This window comes from Pantherophis guttatus, chromosome 2, assembly GCF_059756535.1.
Source record: "Pantherophis guttatus breed Tessera chromosome 2, ASM5975653v1, whole genome shotgun sequence".
In the NCBI taxonomy this organism is placed as follows: Eukaryota; Metazoa; Chordata; class Lepidosauria; order Squamata; family Colubridae; genus Pantherophis; species Pantherophis guttatus.
In genome coordinates, this window is record NC_142064.1 from 270,179,514 (window position 1) to 270,199,100 (window position 19,587).

Below are 19,587 nucleotides of genomic sequence, written 5' to 3' on the forward strand. Positions count from 1 at the left end.
AAAATTTTGGAGTATCCAGGGCAGGTGGGGGTCAAAGGGCTGAGAGAGCCCAGGAGTATGGGTGTAGGTATCCTTATTGTGATCCCCTCCCCAGATTCCCCCCCCCCCCAGGAAGAAGGATAGAGAAGCATGGATATTACTTTCCTTGCAGCCCAGAGTTTCTGGGGGTCTCTTCCCTTCTCTTTATTTCCTGCCGCTTCGGGGGGCAAAAAGACCCCACTAGGATCTAAGGTTTTCTCCAATGTTAGGTGGACTGCTAGACCAGTTGAGTGTCTGCCTGCCTTTTTCCACCCTGGAAAGATGGAGGCCCATCAGGAAGTGCCTCCCCTTCCCCTCATTTTCCTCTCCCCTCCAGATCTCCACTAGGGGTGGATCCCGCTGGGACCGACAGTTCCCCATCCCTCCTCTAGAGGGCATCTTCTGGTAGCCTCTTGTGATAGGTTTCATGCCCCTCCTATGAGAAGCGTGGCTCCCTCCTCTAAGTAGCCGCTGGCAATAATGGGCCCTGGACTCTGATGGGTTCCTCCTCCTTCCCACAGCCCATTTCCTGATCCAGTGGAGGTCCGAGAGCCCTTTCCTCCCCCCTCTGTGACTGCACAGCCATCTTGTCTGTTATGACCCCTCCCAGTCCATCTCCTGAAAAAGGCCCTTTTGATTATTTTGAACAATACTTTTATTAAGGATTATATGCATAGAAAGAAACTTAATACAAATATCTGTGTGTGAGTATATGAAAAAGACAATGAATAAATCCCTCCAAAAAAAACAGGACAAAGAAACTTTCCTTCTTCATCCTCAACAAGTATATTCAATACCAAAACTTTATTACTAAATATGCAACCAGCTGCATCTTCCTTCTACACCTCACTGCATTTTTTCCTCTCTAAATCTTCAGTTCTCCTGATTGATCAACAAAGGGCTAGTAAAAGAAAATAACAAAAATATCTGGGTGTCTTACTTAACAACTGGAAAAACTTGCAATTGGAAATGCATTCCCACATGATCGTAAGTCCAAGACTTCCTGTACTCTACAAAACATTATATATACTCCCCACACATATGTAAGTCTTTTGTGTAATCACTCTGGGAAGTTCCTAATGCTGTTTTGTGAGCAAAACAAATTCACACTCCCAACATTTACGCCCTTTCGCCTCATTGCGTACTCTGATGATATTTGAGGTTGCTTCTGCAGGAAAAATGTGTTCCCATTCCAAATATTTGTAGCATTTCCGTCCTGTCATTGTTACGTTTCTGGTGAACTGGAAGGTGTGACTTTTGAAAAAAATGTTTCCCACATTCTTCACAACTGAAGAGATTTATTTTTGCTATGGGCTTTCTGATGCATTTTTAGCTGGGATTTCCAATGAAAAGTTTTCTCTCTCTCCACACACTTGTGAGGCCTCTCCCCTGTGTGATTTTTGGTGTGCGTGAGAAGTGCTGAAGGCTGGGCAAAACATTTCGTACACTCGACATTTCTGCGATTATCCTCTGATGTGGACTCTCTGATGCTTTAAAAGAGTACCTTTCTGAGAAAAACATTGATTACACTCGGAGCATTTATAGGGTTTCTCTCCTGTATGGATTCGGCTGTGACGTATAAGGGAACACGACTGAATAAATGCTTTGCCACATTCTAAACATTTGAAGTTTTTTTCCCCTGTGTGAATTTTCACATGAGTTCCAAGGGCTGCTGAGGTACTATAAAATTTCCCACATTCGTTGCATTGATATGGCTTCTCCCCTGTGTGGGTTTGATGATGGGTCGAAAGGCTTCCCCTGTGTCTAAAATGTTTTCCACATTCTACACAACTGTATGGCTTCTCTCCTGTGTGGACCCTCTGATGGTTTCCAAGGTGGTGTTTTAGGGAAAAGCATTTCCCACACTCCCCACATTTGAATGGCTTCTCTCCCGTGTGGATTTTCTCATGATTCTTAATCTCTCTTCGTGTAACAAAACTTTTCTCACACTTCTCACATTCATAGGGTTTTTCTCCTTTGTGCCTCTTCTGGTGTCTCCGAAACTCAGAAGGATCCACAAATCTTCTCTCACATTCTGGGCATTCATAGGGTTTCTCTCCAGTGTGAATTCTCTGATGTTGCACCAGGCTTGATTTCCAGGTAAAACATTTCCCGCATTCGAGGCACTTTTCGTTTTTCTCCCCTCGGTGTATTTTCTCATGATTGTAAAGAGATGTACGCAAGGTGAAACGTTTTCCACAATCAAAGCATTTGTAAGATTTTATTCCCGCATGAATCTTCTCATGGACCCTAAGAGCTGAAGTCTGAGAAAAGCTCTTCCCACATTCCCAACACTTGTAAGGTTTCTCCCCTGTGTGAATTCTCTCGTGGTTTCTGAGAGTGGCTTTTTCACGGAAAAAATTTCCACATTCCAGACATTGATAAGGTTTCTCTCCAGTGTGGATTTTCCGATGTTTAAGAAGGTTTGACATTTGACCAAAGGGTAAATCACATTCCTCACATTTATAAGGTTTTGGTCCTGGGGGGCTTTTGAGTCCTTCGATTTCTTTCCCAGAGAAGGATTTCACTCTCTCCAAACTTTGACTGGATCCGCTTCCCACATGGACCTTCTGGTGGGTCAAAACCAGGCACCAGAGAGGAAAGGATTTCCCGCACTCTGAATATTCATGGGTTCTTTGGTTGTTTGGAGTGCTGCTTGTGTCTGACGGGGGATCCAGGAGTTTCCCACACTCCATCCTTTTTGGCAATTGCTGCTTCGCTCTGATTTTTCTACCGTATTGATAGTTGAATTGCAGACAAATCTTTTATCTGGTGTTAAAAAGAAAAAGAGAGTATTACCATATTTTTCAAAATATAAGATGAACATTTCCCCGCCTAAAAGAGGGTGAAAAATCAGTGGTGGGTTGTCCCCAGTTCGGACCGGTTTGCAAGAACCGGTAGTAAAAACGACAGGAGGCCCCGCCCAGTGCCCCAGATGTCATCGGCGGTCTGCGTATGCACAGAAGCAAGGCGCGTGAGCGAGCGAAGTGATCCCGTTGCAAACCAGTAGTAAAGGTAAGTAGAACCCACCCCTGGTGGAAATGTGGGTGCGTCTTATACACCGAATACAGCCATCTTTGGCCTCCCGAAGCCCCGCCCCGCTCATCCTATTTTTGCAAAAAATGGGCCCGTTTTTCACAAAAAAGGGACACGCAGAGGGTTTGAGAGGCCTGCAGAGTGCTCCTGGGTGCTGGGGAGGGCAAAAACCATTTTTTCCTTCTTCAAAATCTTGGTGCGCTTATAGTCCAAAAAACATGGTATTTCCTTTTGAGAAAACACATTTTAGCCTTTGAGACCATGAAGGTCTTCCAATCCCACCACTTCGCTCCACAACCCTAATCCCACACTCTGGTTGCAATCATAAAGTTGTTCAAGGTTGACTCAGCCTTCCATCCTTTCTAAGGTAGGTGAAATGAGGACCCAGATTGTGGGGGCAATAAGCTGACTTTGTATAAATATACAAAAGGATGAAGGCTATTGCTTAGCACATTGTAAGCCACCCTGAGTCTCTGGAGAAGGGCGGTGTATAAATCAAATTTTTTTTTTTAAAAAAAGTAATATTGAGGGCTCTTAAGTGGGGTAAGGCCTAGGTCAGGGGTCCTCAAACTATAGCCAGCGGGCCATATATGGCCTGCCAAAGCCATTAATCCACCCTGCCAGGGGTGAGTTCTAAATTTTTTTACTACTGGTTCTGTGGGCATGGTTTATTTTGTGGGCATGGTTTGATAGTCATGTGACAATTCTTTAGGATTTAGCAGAGATACTGGTCTACCAGGCTTTTAACTGCTTGCAGAGCTGTACCGGTCTACCCATTTGTTCTTGGAGTGTTCCGGTCTACCCATTTGTTTTTGGAGGCACTGGTCTACCCATTTGTTTTTGGAGGCACCGGTCTACCCATTTGTTTTTGGAGGCACCGGTCTACCCATTTGTTTTTCGAGCGCACTAGTCTACCACCACACTGCCTTTTAACACTGATCAGCTGTAGGGCGTCCCTTTGAAGCCCCATGGCAAGAATTTAAACAGGTTTTTTCCTTCTAGCCGATCAGCTGGGACTCGGGAGGCAGCAAATAGATTGGGGGTGGGGCCAAATAAAAGGTAAGAATAACATGGGGGGGAGGGCCCAGCTTCCGAACAAAGAGAACCGGTTCGGTGATGTCATATCGTCACCACTACGGGCTCGGCCAAACCGGGCCGAACCGGGAGGAACCCACCACTGCACCCCACCCACATTGCCCCACCCACCCGCCAGCCCCAACCCGCCTTCTGGAGGCCGGGTAAGCCAAAAGCGCGCCATACAGAGGCCTGCTAAACAACTTAAAAAAACAATCTATTAAAAACCAGTCAACCAAAAGAGCAACCTGCAAACAAAATGAAATAAAGCACTCCCAGCAGCAAAACAAATTAAAGTTTAACTTGTGTGTATTGTTTAGTGGACTGCTAAATTGGCCATGCTCAACCGGTCACATGACCACGTAGCTACGCCCACCCAGCCGGTCCGGCTCCCCAACAGTCTGAGGGACTGTGAATCCCCCCCCCCCCGTTTAAAACGAGGACTCATAGCCTAGGCAATGGTTGTGAGGCTCCCTCGGGGATGGGATTCATCCAGGACAGGGGTCTGCAACCTTAAACACTCAAAGAGCCATTTGGACCGGTTTCCCACAGAAAACAAAATACCGGGAGCCACAAAATCTGGGTGGGTGTGGCCAACTCGTCACTCCCACCCAGTCACATTACCTCCCCCAGCCACACCTACCCAGGTTTTGTGGCTCTGGGTGTTTTCTGTGGGAAATGGGTCTCTCTCTCTCCCCCTCCCACTCTTTTTTCCTTTCTTTCTCGTTTCCCTCTCATTCTCTCCCTCCAGCTCTCTCATTTGTGTCCCTCTCCCTCTCTCATTTGTTTCTCTTTTCCCCCTCTCTTTCATTCTCTCCATCATTTTCTCATTTCCCCCTTTTTCTCCCCTTTTCTCTCTCTCTCTTTCCCTCCCTCTCTCTTCCCCCTCTCTTCATCAGAGGGAGGAAGAGAGAAATGAGAAAGAGAGGGAGGGAGGGAGAGAGAGAGGAGAGAGAGAGAGGGAGGAGAGGGAGAAAGGGAGAGATGAGAGAGAAAAGGGGGGGGGGGAAGAGAGAGACCTGTTTCCCAGAGAAAAGAAAATACCGGGAGCCAAAAGAAAAAACCTGGGTAGGCATGACTGGGGGGGGTATTGTGACTGGGTGGGAGTGAGTGATGTCGAGTTGGCCACGCCCACTCAGGTTTTGTGGCTCCCAGTGTTTTGTTTTCTATAATCAGGTCCAAATGGCTCTTTTGAGTGTTTAATGTTACAGACCCCCTAGGCTAGTGTAACCAAGCAACCGGTTTCCGATTCCCTTTTCTTCCTTCTTCTGATTTTGCACTCATGAGCTCCACCCCACCATGACTACTTGATCCTGACTACCTCGTCGAATATTTTGTATATTTCATAAAATACTACCAAAAGAAAAAAACATGGATCCAGGAAACTACAGACCAATCATCCCGACTCCATACCTGGGAAGATCCTGGAAAAGATAATCAAACAATGGATCTGGGAAAGACTAGAAACAAGAAAAGCTATTATTAGAAGCCAACATGGGTCGGTCAAAAACAGATCATGGCAGACAGAACTTATTGCATTCTTTGACCAAGTGACAGAATTGGTGGAGCAGCAAAACTACTTGGATACAATATACCTGGACTTCTGTAAGGCATGTGACAAAGTAGACCACAGTCGTCTTCTTGGCGAGATAGAAAAATTTGGGAGAGACAGCATTGTCACCAGATAGATTCATAACTGGCTGACCAACTGCATTATTCTATGCTTATTCTCCAAACCAAGATTTGTTTACTCACCTTTAAAGTTTCACTTAAGATATCTCTGGGTCACTTGTTACCCAGGGGTGGGATTTTACTGGTTCGCACCAGTTCGCTAGAACCAGTTGTTAGAAGAAATCTTGTTTTTTTCCTACTTTACAGGGTTAATCCTGTAAAGAATTAAACATTCTGGTGATGTTTCTAGCCTAATCTTTATTGCCCTGTTTACAGAAACTGCCTCTCCTTTAACCCTTATTACATTCTTGGCAGTACGTCTAGACAAACCCTTGCTTGACTTTCTTAAAGGGGAAGGGTTGTTTTAAGCTTTTTACACTGCTGTTGGGAGGAAATATTCCTTTGTTGGAGTTCTTCCAGCCAGGATGCAATGATCAGCACTTTGAAGAAATAAGTGAATAACAAAGCAGAGCTGCCAGAAAGTAGCTTTTAATGACAATGAGTGACATTCAGCAAGGCTTCTTGGTAGCTAGAAAGATTGACATTCAAATGTGACTTTACATACCCTTTCTGACTTTTGTTCTAAAACTGGTTTTTGGTGAAGTTTAATTCTGTGCTTCATGATGTTTAATCCTGTGTTTATTGATGGGATAATTTTCCCTATTCAGCTTTGTTTGGAAGGAAAAATGTTAATCTGTGTTCCTGAAAACGAGCAGCTTCAGAAATCTGGCTACTTCTTGTGTCTATTTGTTCTGGTAATTGGTTTAACATGCAACAGCTACTGTGTTTGCTCTTTGCTTCATTCTGGAAAGCTTAAATGACCTCTCTGCTAAAGAGTTTCACTTTATGAGCAAGAGTTGGCTGTTGATAGTTATCATTGCATTTTAACTATTTTAAATCCTCAAAGTGCTCTGGCACCCTGCCTGAGTTGTAACTCCAGCTTGCAGATATTTCTAATCTAATGATTAGTATTTAGGGCAGCTTTTTGCAAGCAAAGAAGCTTTTTGTATTTTTGTACAGGTAATCCTTGACTTACAAAAGTTCATTTAGTGACCATTCAAAGTTACAATGGCACTGAAAAAAGTCACTTATAACCGTTTTTCACACTTACGATGGTTGCAGCAAACTGTCATTAGGGCAAAGAAGCTATGTTGAGTTGGCCACGCCCACCCAGTCACATGAAGCACCGCAGTTGTGAAATGAGTGACACGGTTGTTAAGAATGCAGCAACGGGCATAAATGATGACCGGTCATAAATGTGAGGACCAGTCAAAAGTGCAAGGACCGGTCAGAAATCACTTTTTTCAGGCCTCTGGGTAGTCCCTATGTGCATAGGGACTACTCAGAGGGCTGAAAAAGTGACTTTTGACCGGTCCTTGCACTTACAACTGTCCTCACATTTTATGTTTTGCACCCTATCTTGTCACCGTGGTGAAGAGAAGAACTGCAGTTGTGAAATGAGTGACGCAGTTAAGAATGCTGCAATGGGCATAAATGTGAGGATGGTCGTTAAGTGTGAGGACCGATCAGAAATCACTTTTTGCAGCCCTCTGAGTAGTCCCTATGCATGTAGCCACGCCCACCCAGTCACATGACCAGCTAGCCATACCCCCAAATAAGCCATGCCCACAGAACCAATTGTTAAAAAAGTTGAATCCCACCACTTTTGGGATTTACCCCTCTAAATCAAGGCCAGGAAGCTGCTTCTCCATCCAGGCCACGATTTCCAGATTCTCTATATAACAATATACTTGGACTTCAGTAAGGCATGTGACAAAGTAGACCACAGCCTACCTCTTGGGAGAGACGGCAATCACCACCAGATGAATTCAAAACTGTCTGACCAACCACAATGTATAGTCCTCAATGGAACTAAATTATGCCTTCACCTAGCACCTTGGATTTTTACTGCATTACTGTTTTGCCAAATAAAGATTTTAAAAATATATGCTTATTTTGCAAACCAAGTTTCATTGCCTCACCTTTAAAGTTACAGCCAAGAGGTCTCTGAGTCACTTGTTACCCCTCTGAGTCAAGGGCAAGGATGACCCTCACTGCCGACCGGTTTGATTTCTCCTTAACTGATTGGCCCTTTGTGCAGGAAGCTGCTTCTCCAGCCGGGCCAAGATTCCCAAATTTTCTAGAACACCCCTTCTCCTCTCTAGACTTCATGGCCCCATCCTCACTGGTCTCCTGCAAAGAGAAATATGAAAAAGGCTCAGTTGCTGAGGGTAATGCTGAACATAATCTATAAGAGGAAGGAGAAAATAGAATTATTTCATGAGGATACAAAATAATGGGGACAGATATGATTTAAGAAGATCTTGATAAGTGAAAATGGAAGAAACCAGCAAGATGAAGTCCAACAAGGAACAATGCATGGGGCAAAGCATGTGTGAAAAGGGCTGGGTTTTTTTCCTGCTCTTTCTGAAGGCTACAAAGCACAAAAGTTCTGTTTCTGGAGCTGCCTCAAATAGGCATTTTGAACAGTATTTTAAATTGAACTGCCCCCGGAGATACGGAATATCCCTGATCTCCGTGCTTTCCGCCGTGCCCTCAAGACCCTGATGTTCCAACAGGCGGGGCTAAACATACAAACATGTGAATGATTTTTTAAATGTGATCTAATTCTGGGTTTTATTTAATTGACCAAACTAAGTAATAATTTTAATTAGCAATTTTATGATGTTTGTATGTCTATATTTTTCTTGACTGTACACTGCCTTGAGTCCTACGGGAGAAAGGCGGTATAGAAATAGAAATAGAAATAGAAAGAAAGAAAGAAAGAAAGAAAGAAAGAAAGAAAGAAAGAAAGAAAGAAAGAAAGAAAGCCAGGCAGCCTTCTAAAGCCATCAGCTGGTTCTATTACCTGCTTTACAAGATTAGCCTCAAAACTCCCTTAGAATTTGTGCTTTGTAAAAACATTCACCAAAAATACCGTCAATAAAAGGAAAATACTGCATTTTAGAGATTCCACACAGCTTTTGAGACAAGACAAAGCTTTTGGGGCTAAGACAACCTGAGCTCAATTCATTTTTTCAGTTAATTCAGTTTGTTTGTTTGTTTGTTTGTTTGTTTGTTTGTTTGTTTATTATTTATTTATTTATTTATTTATTTATTTATTTATTTATTTATTTATTTTCAAATTTCTATACCGCCCTTCTCCTTTCGGACTCAGGGCAGTGAACAGCCAAAATAAAACATTTATATACAAAAGTTAAAATAGGTTTAAAATAATTAAATAAGATTTGGCCCATAATTTAAAACATTTCAATTTAAAATCAGTATCAAAATTAAAAAAAATTTTTTTAAAGAAAAGTTAATCTTTTCTTTCCCCAAAACTCTCCTCTCCCCGTTGCAACGAGGTCAGAGCGTTTTAACACCACGCGACAAATCTCAATAAATGTATTAAAGCTCCGTTTACTCCGTTTTTGCAACTGCCCTCCCGACATATGAATGCTCAGAGACCTCGTGCTCCGACGGATCGCGGAGAGACCTTCTGAAAGCAACTTCGCCACAGCTCCTTCCAGGATCCACCCGGAGCCCCCGGGGAGCCTTGGTCGGGGGAGGAGAGGGCAGATCCAGGGGACGGAGCTCTCTTTGCCACCCCTGGAGGGAAGGGAGGGATCCTTCCCTCCAGCCGGATCTCCCCGAGGAAAACCCTGCGAGCTGAAAAGCGGGATCCGCAGCTCCCTTCCTCCTGGCGGGGAGAGGATCTCCTGGCAGGAGGGGCGACCTGGAGGCCGGAGGGAGAGCAGCCCCACCTGAAGCGAGCGGGATCCAGAAACCTGTCCGGAGGGATCCAGCGCCGATCCTCCAAGGAAGAAGTGGAACACGAGGCAGCAACCGGAGTTCCAGCTTGTGGGAGGGAGGAGACCGGGGGGAGGAGGGGGGAGGCTTATATGATCCCCTCGGGCTCCGCCCCTTGCTTTGCAGACCCGCCCCTTAGGCTCCTCCTCCCCTTTCCCCTCCGCCCCTCCCCTCTAATCTCCCTTTCCAGACAGGACCACGTGCTCCGAAACCTCTCTTCCTCCGATGGGCGTCGGTGTCGAGGGTTCCTCTGCCCATGGGAAGAGTGTCTCTCTCTCTCTATACGGTGGAAACGGAGCTGCCCCTCCTGGTCCAGTGTGGTTATGTTAAGCTCTGCGGATGGCCCTGAAAGAATTGAGCAAAGGCAATGCAAAAGTTGTAGGGGTGGTGGTGTCCTTGATGGTCTTGGAGGTCGGTGGTCGGTCGGTGGGTTTGCGGAGCTGGAGAAGAGAGAAGGACCTCGAGGCCCGATCTTGACCCGGAGGAAGAGCAGCTCCGTCTCCCTTTGATTTACGGGCACCTCTTTCCTTGTATGTTGTGCCAAGGTGGGAAATAGGAGGTGGAAACCCCGAGTAGGAAGATGCCCGTTACCCAGGGCCGGATTTAGATGAAAAGAGGCCCTAGGCTATTCCACTTATGAGGCCCTTTCACCTATAGTGAAAGCGTAATTTTAATTTTGCTAACAATTTGAATGTAGGCCCCTCTTGATCTTGAGGCCCTAGGCTGAAGCCTAGTTAGCCTATAGGAAAATCCGGCCCTGCCGTTACCCGAGTGGATCAGGGCTTGTTTGGGATGGCGATTAGAACCTGGGTTATCGTTTCCACCGATTGTCCCCCTTGGAAAGGCAGGAAACGTTCCTTCTGTAAACTTTTGCTTTAATCGGGGTTTGTTGACCACCGATTAATTGGTTGGATTTGAACCCAATCCACAAACAAGCAAGAGAGAAAATCCCAAAACTGGGCTTTGAACTAACCTGGAACTTTCCAAGATATTCCGGTAGAATCTTTTTTTTTAAAAAAAAGTGCTTGGACATTTTGCCAAGAAATATCCGGGATAGGACCTGGGTGATGAGGCCAGGCAGAGGCCAAAAGAGAGATGCCCTTTTCAGTTTATTTTTTTGTTTAGGAACTCTGTTCAAAGGACGGGGAAGTCCTAGCCATCTTCAGTCAGCTTTTTTGTTTCTGCTAGAAGACTTGGTTGGTGATTCCAAATTACTGGATAGTAAACATTTAATTTAACTCTCAGGAGCTTTTAATTCAGTAATCCTTACCTCTTACAGTGATCTGCAATGGCCACTGGTGCAGAGCTTATAGGATGGCCCTCCGTTGTGAGAATTTAAATTGAGTGGGAGGTCTCTGAAGACCATGAGCCTGGGTGGGTTTCCTGCAGAGCCTCAGATTCTATGGGTTGGTCATTTCCCAATCCCCACAGCCCCCTGGACAGGAACGAGTGGGGTTTTAGGGAGCAGCCCAGATCTCGTTTGTTCTCATAGGGACAATACAAGCACAGGTAGTCCTCCACTTACAACAAGTCCATTTAGTGACCTTTCCAGGTCACAACTCCCCTGAAAAAAGTGACATGACCGTTTATCACACTTATGACCGTTTCAACGCTCCCATGGACATGCGATTGACATTCAGATGCTTAATGTTTATATTTATGACGGTTGCAGTGTCCTTGGGTTACGTGGGTCACCGTTTGTGAGCTGACAAGCAAAATCAATGGGAAAGCCAGATACACCTAATGACGGTGTTACTACCCCATCTCTGGCCAAAGAGCCCCTGTTGATTCAGTGCATGGAGCTTTTCATCCCGTCATCAGTTGTGAGGGATCCTCATCCATTCCTGGGCTGAATTGTGGCTCTTGGTCAAAGACGAGGTCTCCTAAGAGCATTAAGCCTTGGCTTTCTGCAGCCTTCATCCACGACCTCCGTACCTAACCGTCAGGGAGGAAGGTAGAAATGGGCTCCAACTGTCTCTTAATAAAGGCAGCTTCTCTGGTGGACATCTTGCCTCTGTTTCATCTCTTACATGGTTGGAACCAAACTCTAAGGTGCACTTCAGTGCCAGTGAGTCCCATCAATCTACAGCTGCCTTTTTTGGTAGCTGCTAGAAGACTTTGTTGGTATTCTCTCTTAACTGGATGGTAAACATTTTATATTAACCTGTGGGAGTTTTTAATTCAGATATCTTCAGGTCTTAGACTGGTCCTTAATAGCCTGACATTAACTGACTTCTGGGTTGCCTGAAATGCAACCTGTTATCAATTAACTATTCACACCAAACTGATTACATAATTCAAAATCACAGTTCCCTGTGGCTTACATGTTCTAAGTAAGATGTGGTCCAAAATAACCATGAGCGTGTCAGGCACATGTAGGTAGCCCCCAATGATCTGCCTTTAGGAGCAGGAGTCCATCCAAATCACCAAGAGCATTTTTCCTAAAGTTCATCTGAAATCTCCTCTTTTAATTCAACCCTGGAAGTCAGAAGTGTCCAGCTAGAGAAGATGGAGTCAAAAGAATCAAGATGGCGGATGTTTTAAAGGGCAACACATATAAAGCTAAAAAGGATTTTAACTGCAAACAATATGGCAACAATCAGACGGCCATCTTGACTTTTTTGAACTCCCAGCCCATGTCCTGAAAACAGTCCTGTTATTTTGAACAGTAACTTTATTATGGATTGTATACAGAGATCAAAGAAACTTAATACAAATATGTGTGTATGAATATATGAAAAAGACAATGTGGGAAAAAAAAGAAAAATTCCTCCAAAAAAGATAATGGGAAAAATAAAGTTTCCCTCTTCATCCTCAACAGCAGATTCAATATCAACACTAAAAAAACAACGTCATTTTCATTCAAGCCTCACCCCATTTTTATTGTCTCAGAATCTCCGGTTCAGCTCATTGATCAACAAAGAATTAACAAAAACACTTGTGTTTCTTGATTTATGACTGGAAATCCATTCCCAGTTATGGACATAACTCGAGAACTATCTGTACTCTGCAAAACATTATATATACTCCCCAAACACTCGTAAATCTTTTGGGTGATCATGCTGGTAAGTTACAAATGCAGCTTTGTGGGCAAAATATCCTCAGGCTCCCAACACCAAACAACTGGAGGATTTCCCTTCTGTCACTGTGTGAAATTGCTAATGAATGATTATGACTTTTGAAAAAAATGTTTCTCATATTGTTCACAACTGAAGAGATTTATCTCTGCTATAGACTTTCTGGTGCATTTTTAGTTCTGATTTACAATGAAAAGATTTCCCACACACTGCACACTTGTGATGCCAGTCTCCTGTGTGATTTCAGGTGTGCCTGCAAACTGCTGAAGGTTGGGGAAAATATTTTCCACATTCCAGACATTTTTTTCCCCAGTGTGGATTCGTTGATGCATCACAAGAGAATCTTTCCGTGAAAAACATTTATCGCACTCTGAACATTTGTGGGGTTTTTCTCCTGTATGGATTCGGCTGTGAACTCTAAGGGAAGATGAATGAGCAAATGCTCTCCCACAATCTAAACATTTGTGATTTTTTTCCCTTGTGTGAATTTTCAAATGACTTCTAAGGGCTGATATGGAAATATAAAAGCTTCCACATTCATTGCATTGATATGGCTTCTCCCCTGTGTGGGTTTTATGATGTGTCAAAAGGTTTTCCTTATAAGGAAAAGATTTTCCACATTCTACGCATCTATATGGCTTCTCTCCTGTGTGGACCCTCTGATGCCTTCCAAGATGGTGTTTTTGGGAAAAGAATTTCCCACACTCCCCACATTTGAATGGCTTCTCTCCTGTGTGGGTTCTCTTATGATCCTGAAGCTCTCTTGGAGTAACAAAACTTTTCCCACACTCCCCACATTGATAAGGCTTCTCCCCTTTGTGTCTCTTCTGGTGTCTCTGAAGTTCATGAGAATATATAAATCGTTTCTCACATTCTGGGCATTCGTAGGGTCTCTCTCCAGTGTGTCGTTTCTGATGTCGCATCAGGGATGATTTGTAGGAAAAATGTTTCCCACATTCAAGGCACTTTTCGTTTTTCTCCCCTGTGTGTGTTTTCCAATGACACTGAAGCGATGAACTCCGGGTGAAACAGTTCCCACACTCAAAGCATTTGTAAGGCTTTATTCCTGTATGAACCTTCTTATGGGACCAAAGACCTGACTTCTGAGAAAAGCTCTTCCCGCATTCCCAACACTTGTAAGGTTTCTCCCCTGTGTGAATCATCTCGTGGATTCTGAGTTGGGCTTTTCCACGGAAAAACTTCCCACATTCCAGACATTGATAAAGCTTCTCTGTTGTGTGGATTTTCTGATGTTTAAGAAGGTGTAACATTTGACCAAAGCATAAGTGACATTCATCACATTTATAGGGTTTTAATCTGGGGGGGCTTCTGAGACCTTTGGCGTCTTTTCCAGAGAAGAATTTCTCACCCTCTAAACCTTCACTGGATCCACTTCCCACATGGACCTTCCTGTGGGTCAAAAGGAGGGACCAGCCAGCAAAGGATTTCCCACATTCTGAGCATTCATGGGGACTGCCATGCTTTTTTGGAGTGCTGCTTGTGTCTGAGTGGGGATCCAAGAGTTTCCCAGGCTCCATCCTTTCTGCCGGCTCCTGCCTTGCGATGAGTTTCTACCAATCTGTTGATAGTTGTCCTCCCGGTAAATTTTTGGTCACAATCTCTTACTCATTGTTAGAAGGAAAAAGAAACAGAAGAATATTTCATTTTCATAAACGTAGAGAATCAAAAAATCTCTGGTAGGCAAACTCTTCTGTTGTTGTAGTTAACTGGTTTTGTGGGTTAAGTGGAGCGAGGCTGAGGCTTCATCAAATATCTATTAAAGAAATTACACCATTACTCAGCTCCTTGGCAGCAAAATCCAATTTCACCACATTGCTATTTTGTCAAATAAAGATAAAAAAAACTAATCCTTATTCTCCAACCAAGATTTATTTACTCACATTTAAACACCCGCGTTTATTTACTCCATACTTTATTTACTCACCTTTAAAGTTACAGTTAAGAGGTCTGTGGGTCACTTGTTCTCCCCTCTGAGTCAAAGATAGGAATGACCATCACTGCTGACCGGTTTGATTTCTCCTTAATCAATTGATCCTTTGTGGAGGAAGCTGCTTCTCCAACTGGGTCACAACTTCCAAACTCTCTAGGAGGGAGTCCCAATCAAAGGTTGGCGGGTTCTGATCCAAGAAGGTCCCTTTTTCCTCTCTGGAGTTCACGGCCACATCTTCACTGGTCTCCTGCAAAGAGAAATGAAAAAGGCTCAGATGCCAACAGTAATGCTGTACATAATCTATAAATGACCTGGAAGAGGGAGGAGAAAATAGGATTGTGTGGAGGATACAAAAATAACAGGAGATGGAATCGTGATTCAAGATGCGCCAAAATGGAGAGAAACCAGCAAGATGAAGTCCAACAGGGACCGATGAGGCATAGTTGTGAGTAGGAAAACTCAATGGTAAACAAGAGAGATCAGATGGGGAAGAGCATGAGTGAAAAGGGCTGATCTTTCCTGCTCTTTTCGGAGGCTTCAAGGCCATCAGGTTTCCTGAGATCCAATGGACAGGCATTTTAAAATCATGCAAGGCAACCTCCTGGCCATCAGCTTGTTCTACCAGCTGCTCACAAGACCAGACTCAAAACTTCCTTAGAATTTGTGGTTTCTAAAACATCCACCAAGGAGTATCTGCCACATCACAGCCCCTTCTTGGGCAAAACCAAGAAAAAGAAAGTTTAGAAATTTTTAAAATAGAAGCAAAGTGAACATAACCATACAAACAAAGTTATCTTATTTTTAGCATTTTTTTCATCGAGCTCAAACAAAGAGGAACTCTTGGGGTTAAGAAAACATGAACTCCATTCAGTTAATTTAAACCTTTTCTTTCCCCCCAAACCCTCCCCTCCTAATTGCAATGAGGTCAATCTGTGTTAAAAAAAACCACATTACAAATCTCAATATATGTTTTTTTTAAAAAATTTGATTTATATGCCGTCCTTCTCCGGAGACTCAGGGCGGCTTACAGTGCGTTAAGCAATAGCCTTCATATTTTTGTATATTTATACAAAGTCAGCTTATTGCCCCCACAACTGGGTCCTCAATTTACCTACCTTAGAAAGGATGGAAGGCTGAGTCAACCTTGAGCCTTGGCGAGATTCGAACCTGCAATAATTGCAGGCAGTTGGTCTTAATAACCAGCTTAATAACAGGGTGCCCTAGACCACTGTACTACCAAGGCTCTTTTTACCCCATTTTTTTTCAACTGCACTTGCGGGATATGAATGCTCAGAGAACTCTTGCTTTGACGGACCTCAGAGAGATCTTCTGAAAACAGCCTCCTCTTGCGGGGTAAATGTCTCTTGGCAGGAAGGGTGGCCTGGATGCTGGAGGGAAAGCAGCTCCACCTGTCTCGAACGGGATCCAGGAGCCTCTCCCGAGGGATCCAGCGGCGATCCTCGCCGGGCGAAGCGGGACACGCGGAGGGAAGGGGAGATCCAGCCAGTGGGAGGGGAGAGGCGGGGGCGGGGCTTTTGCTCTCCTCCCGGGCTCCGCCCTCGCCTTGCAGCCACGCCCCTTAACAGCCCCCACCCCCTTTCTGTCTTCCCAGCCAGAACCACGTGCTCTGAAGCTTCCTTGTCCGGGGTGCCTCTGCCCATGCGAAGAGCGCCCTGCTTTGCCGGGGCGGGGTTGCCTCCTGCTCCAGCATCCCAGAGGAGAACTGAAGCTCCGCGATGGCCGCCCAAGAGTCTCGGATCGCGGCGTAAAGAGGGCCGGGAATGGATGCGGAGGAGCCCGAGGAAGAGCCGCTCCGGGGGTGGCAAAAGGCAGGCGCCGCCCGGACTGTCCGGGTTCCCCTCCGCGGCTGAGACGGGACGGGGAAAGAGAAGCGAGGACGAGCCCTCCCTGCAACCGCGGTTGGGGGAGCGCCAGGGGGAGGATCGGGAAGAAGCCCCGAGCAGATCCCTTCTGGTGGATCCAAAGATCCTAGAAGAGCAGCTGGGTAGGTTTCCATTAGGGAACAGTATTTAGGGGGAATCCCTGGGTGGAGAAAGTTGGAATGAGTCAGGGGCGACGGGAACCTCCGATGACTTCCCCTCCGTCCTGTGGGAGGAGGGCTCTTTATGGAGCCTGGCTGAAGGTGGAGTGTGTGGAGGTGTCCAAGGGTGTCTTCCCGGTGGCCTTCCTGAATAAGGGGTGTGTTTATGTAAAGAGAATCCGAGTCTGCCAGGAGCCCCACAACTCCTTTACCCACCCTCCCCTCCAGCCGTCTTTGTCTTTCCTACTCTATGGATCCATCCCGGGAGATCCCTCAACGAATAGTCCTTAATGGTACTACATCCACATGGAGAGAAGTAAGCAGTGGGGTACCACAAAGCCCCTTCTTCAGCCCAGAATTCTTCAATATCTTCATTAATGACTTAGATGAGGGGATAGAAGGGGAACTCATCAAATTTGCAGATGACACTAAGCTGGGAGGAATAGCCAACACCCCAGAAGACAAGCTCAGGATCCAAAAAGAGCTTTTTTGGGCCCTATCCAAAAAAATAAACTTTAATGTGGAGAAAAGCAAAGGTTTACATTTAGGCAGGAAAAAATCAGTGGTATAAGTACAGATTAGGTGAGACCTGCCTCAACAACAGTAACTGTGAGAGGGACCTTGGAGTCCTAATGGATGATCACTTGAATATGAGCTACCAAATGTGCAGCCGCCGCCAAAAAAGCTAATACAATCCTGGGTGGTATAAACAGAATCAAGATCACAGGTTAACAAAATTACTTAGGAACCAAAAAGATTCTGATTATTACAAATGTTGGAATTCATGGTATAATTGGGTAAAAGAAAAGAGAGGGAAATGAAATGGATTGTATTAGTGGTATAGGCGCATATTTGTGTACATTAGTTGCAATAACCTTGTATGTATATATGTAAAATATTGTATTTTTAAAAATGAAAATAAACTTTGTATTTTAAAAAAAGAAGATCACATGTATTAGTACCGCTTTATAAAACCTTAGTAAGATCACATCTGGAATACTGCAACCGATTTTGGTCACCATACTACAAAAATAGATGTTGAGACTTTGGAAAAAGTTCAGAGAAGAGCAACTAAGATGATCAAAGGCCTGGAGACTAAAACATACAAAAATTGGTTGCAGAATTTGGGCTTCATTAGTCTAAAGTAAAAAAGGATTAGGGGTGACATGATAGCCGTATTCCAGTATTTGAGAGACTGCTGCAAAGAAGAGGGGGTCAAATTATTCTCCAAAGCACCAGTGCGCAGGACAAGAAACAATGGTTGGAAACTAATCAAAGAAAGAAGCAACCTGGAATTAAGGAGAAACTTCCTAACAGTGAGGACAATTAAACAGTGGAATAGCTTGCTTTTAGAAATTGTGGGTGCTTCATTATTGGAGGTTTTTAAGAGACTAGACTCGTGTCTCCTCCCAAACACCTAAGAGAGCACTATCACATCAAAGCAAACATAATTTCCAAGTTTCTTCTCTTTGGTCAACATGTCCTTCCTCTCTTCTCTTCCTAACTCAGCCAGAATTTCACCTTCCTTCTGCAATTCCTTCTTGTTCCTCTCAGAAATGCCTCTGGGGAAAGCATGTCATCCCATTTCACATGCAAAAGCAAGTGTAAGTGCACAATATTTCAGTTTCAACTTCCCTGGGCATTTTGTCAAGGTTTAGTTTACTTTACTTTAGTTTATTGATTAGCCCATAGGCCATATCAAAGTGCAGAGTTCCAAACATAAATTATTATTAAAATCTGACAGAAATAATGTAAAATGAGATTGGAATAGAATACAATTTAAAATGAGATGGTTTATAATTTAACAGATCGGTAAATAAAAATAAAATATTTTGGTAACTCCCCGCCCCCAATCACATTTTGTCAAGATATTTAAATTTATAACTGAAACGGAGGGGGGGTAAACAGTCAGAACAGTTACAGCTGATTGATTGAAGAGGGATAGCCCTGCAAGAGGCAATCTAAGCCGTGATTGGTTGCCTTGAGTGAAAAGAGGGAGGTTCCTTCTTTCCCGCCTTTTTGCCCTGGGTGCCCCCTGTGATTTACCTCATGATGTTCCTGCTCTGCTGATTCACCCGATATGATCCTCTTTGCTTCTCATTTAATGTAAATATATTTATTTATTTAAAAAAAAACCACACAGACACAATTTCCTGTCAGTGTCTTTGATTCCATTTGGTCACCTAATACAAAGGTGCTTTTTATCAAAGAGGCAACTGGACTTTGTGGTTTTTCTTTGAAGATGTTTTGCTTCTCATCCAAGAAGCTTCTGGATTGAAAATGTTTTCAAGGAAAAACCACAAAAGTCCAGTTGCCTCTTGAAAAAGGCACCTTTGGGATAACCATGGCCTGGATGACTTGAGTATCTCCATAGACAAATTCCCTGACACATTTCACTCCATTTAGCTTAAAAATCGAGTATAACTTAGGACAATTAAGCCCAAAATTTCTGTCAGAGAGGGACCTTAAACTATGATTATTTTTTAGCCCAGGAAGTGAAACAAGCCTTCATTTAGCATTATTCACCACTGGGGTGAACAATGTAAGAAAAGTGCACTCCAGAGAAATTAAAATGTGGTAGGATAGTGTAAATTCTTTTATTAAGGCTGGACGATAGACTAAAACATTTAAAAAACAAAAAACCCAGGCTAGATTATCGACTTTCATGCAGTTCCCACGGAAACAAAACTTCAATGAAACCTTAAAAGTTTTACTTGACAACCCTAAACAGGATTTCCTTTTTTATATATATAAATAACTTTTATTGTGGTTTTTCTTTTCCATAACTCTAATACATAATTAAACAGACAGTCATTTTTATATACTTAGATTAACAGTTCATGTAATATATACATTATATACATATATATACATCCTCAACTTCCTTGTGTATATTACCTATTTTTGTT

General features: G+C 43.8%; 2 protein-coding genes across 3 annotated transcripts in view; both read right to left on the bottom strand.

Moving 5' to 3' along the window:
• Window positions 1–7,800, bottom strand: part of LOC148115868 (uncharacterized) — a 33,737-nt gene extending 25,937 nt beyond the window's left edge. The window contains exon 1 of the mRNA XM_087884262.1: window positions 7,782–7,800. The gene's annotated coding sequence lies outside the window, so the exon portion shown is untranslated. The remainder of the gene's footprint in view (window positions 1–7,781) is intronic.
• LOC117662624 (uncharacterized) lies at window positions 656–14,224 on the bottom strand. 2 transcript variants are annotated; one of them, XM_034412098.3, is made up of 4 exons: window positions 9,564–9,710; window positions 7,782–7,992; window positions 5,542–5,588; window positions 656–2,780 (listed from the first exon to the last, which is right to left on the bottom strand). In XM_034412098.3, the coding sequence occupies exon 4, from the start codon at window positions 2,712–2,714 to the stop codon at window positions 1,482–1,484; it is 1,233 nt and encodes a 410-aa protein (XP_034267989.2). In that variant the 5' UTR covers window positions 2,715–2,780; window positions 5,542–5,588; window positions 7,782–7,992; window positions 9,564–9,710; the 3' UTR covers window positions 656–1,481. The 2 variants fall into 2 exon arrangements, with proteins under 2 accessions (XP_034267989.2, XP_087740371.1); XM_087884245.1 differs by lacking the exons at window positions 5,542–5,588; window positions 7,782–7,992; window positions 9,564–9,710 and adding an exon at window positions 12,988–14,224 and having other exon boundaries at window positions 656–1,941; window positions 2,023–2,488.
• Window positions 14,225–19,587: the final 5,363 nt, after the last annotated feature.

Excerpts from the sequence above, each read along its gene's own strand:
- LOC117662624 (XM_087884245.1), bottom strand. The coding sequence starts at position 14,224 with ATGGAGCCTGGGAAACTCTTGGATCCCCACTCAGACACAAGCAGCACT. Across the intron at positions 2,489-12,987 it reads AATCCACACTGGGGAAAAAA|CTTATAAATGTGAGGAATGT; the intron begins ATGTCTGGAATG and ends CAGGACCAAAAC. Across the intron at positions 1,942-2,022 it reads AGATTTGTGGATCCTTCTGA|AGAGATTAAGAATCATGAGA; the intron begins GTTTCGGAGACA and ends TGTTACACGAAG.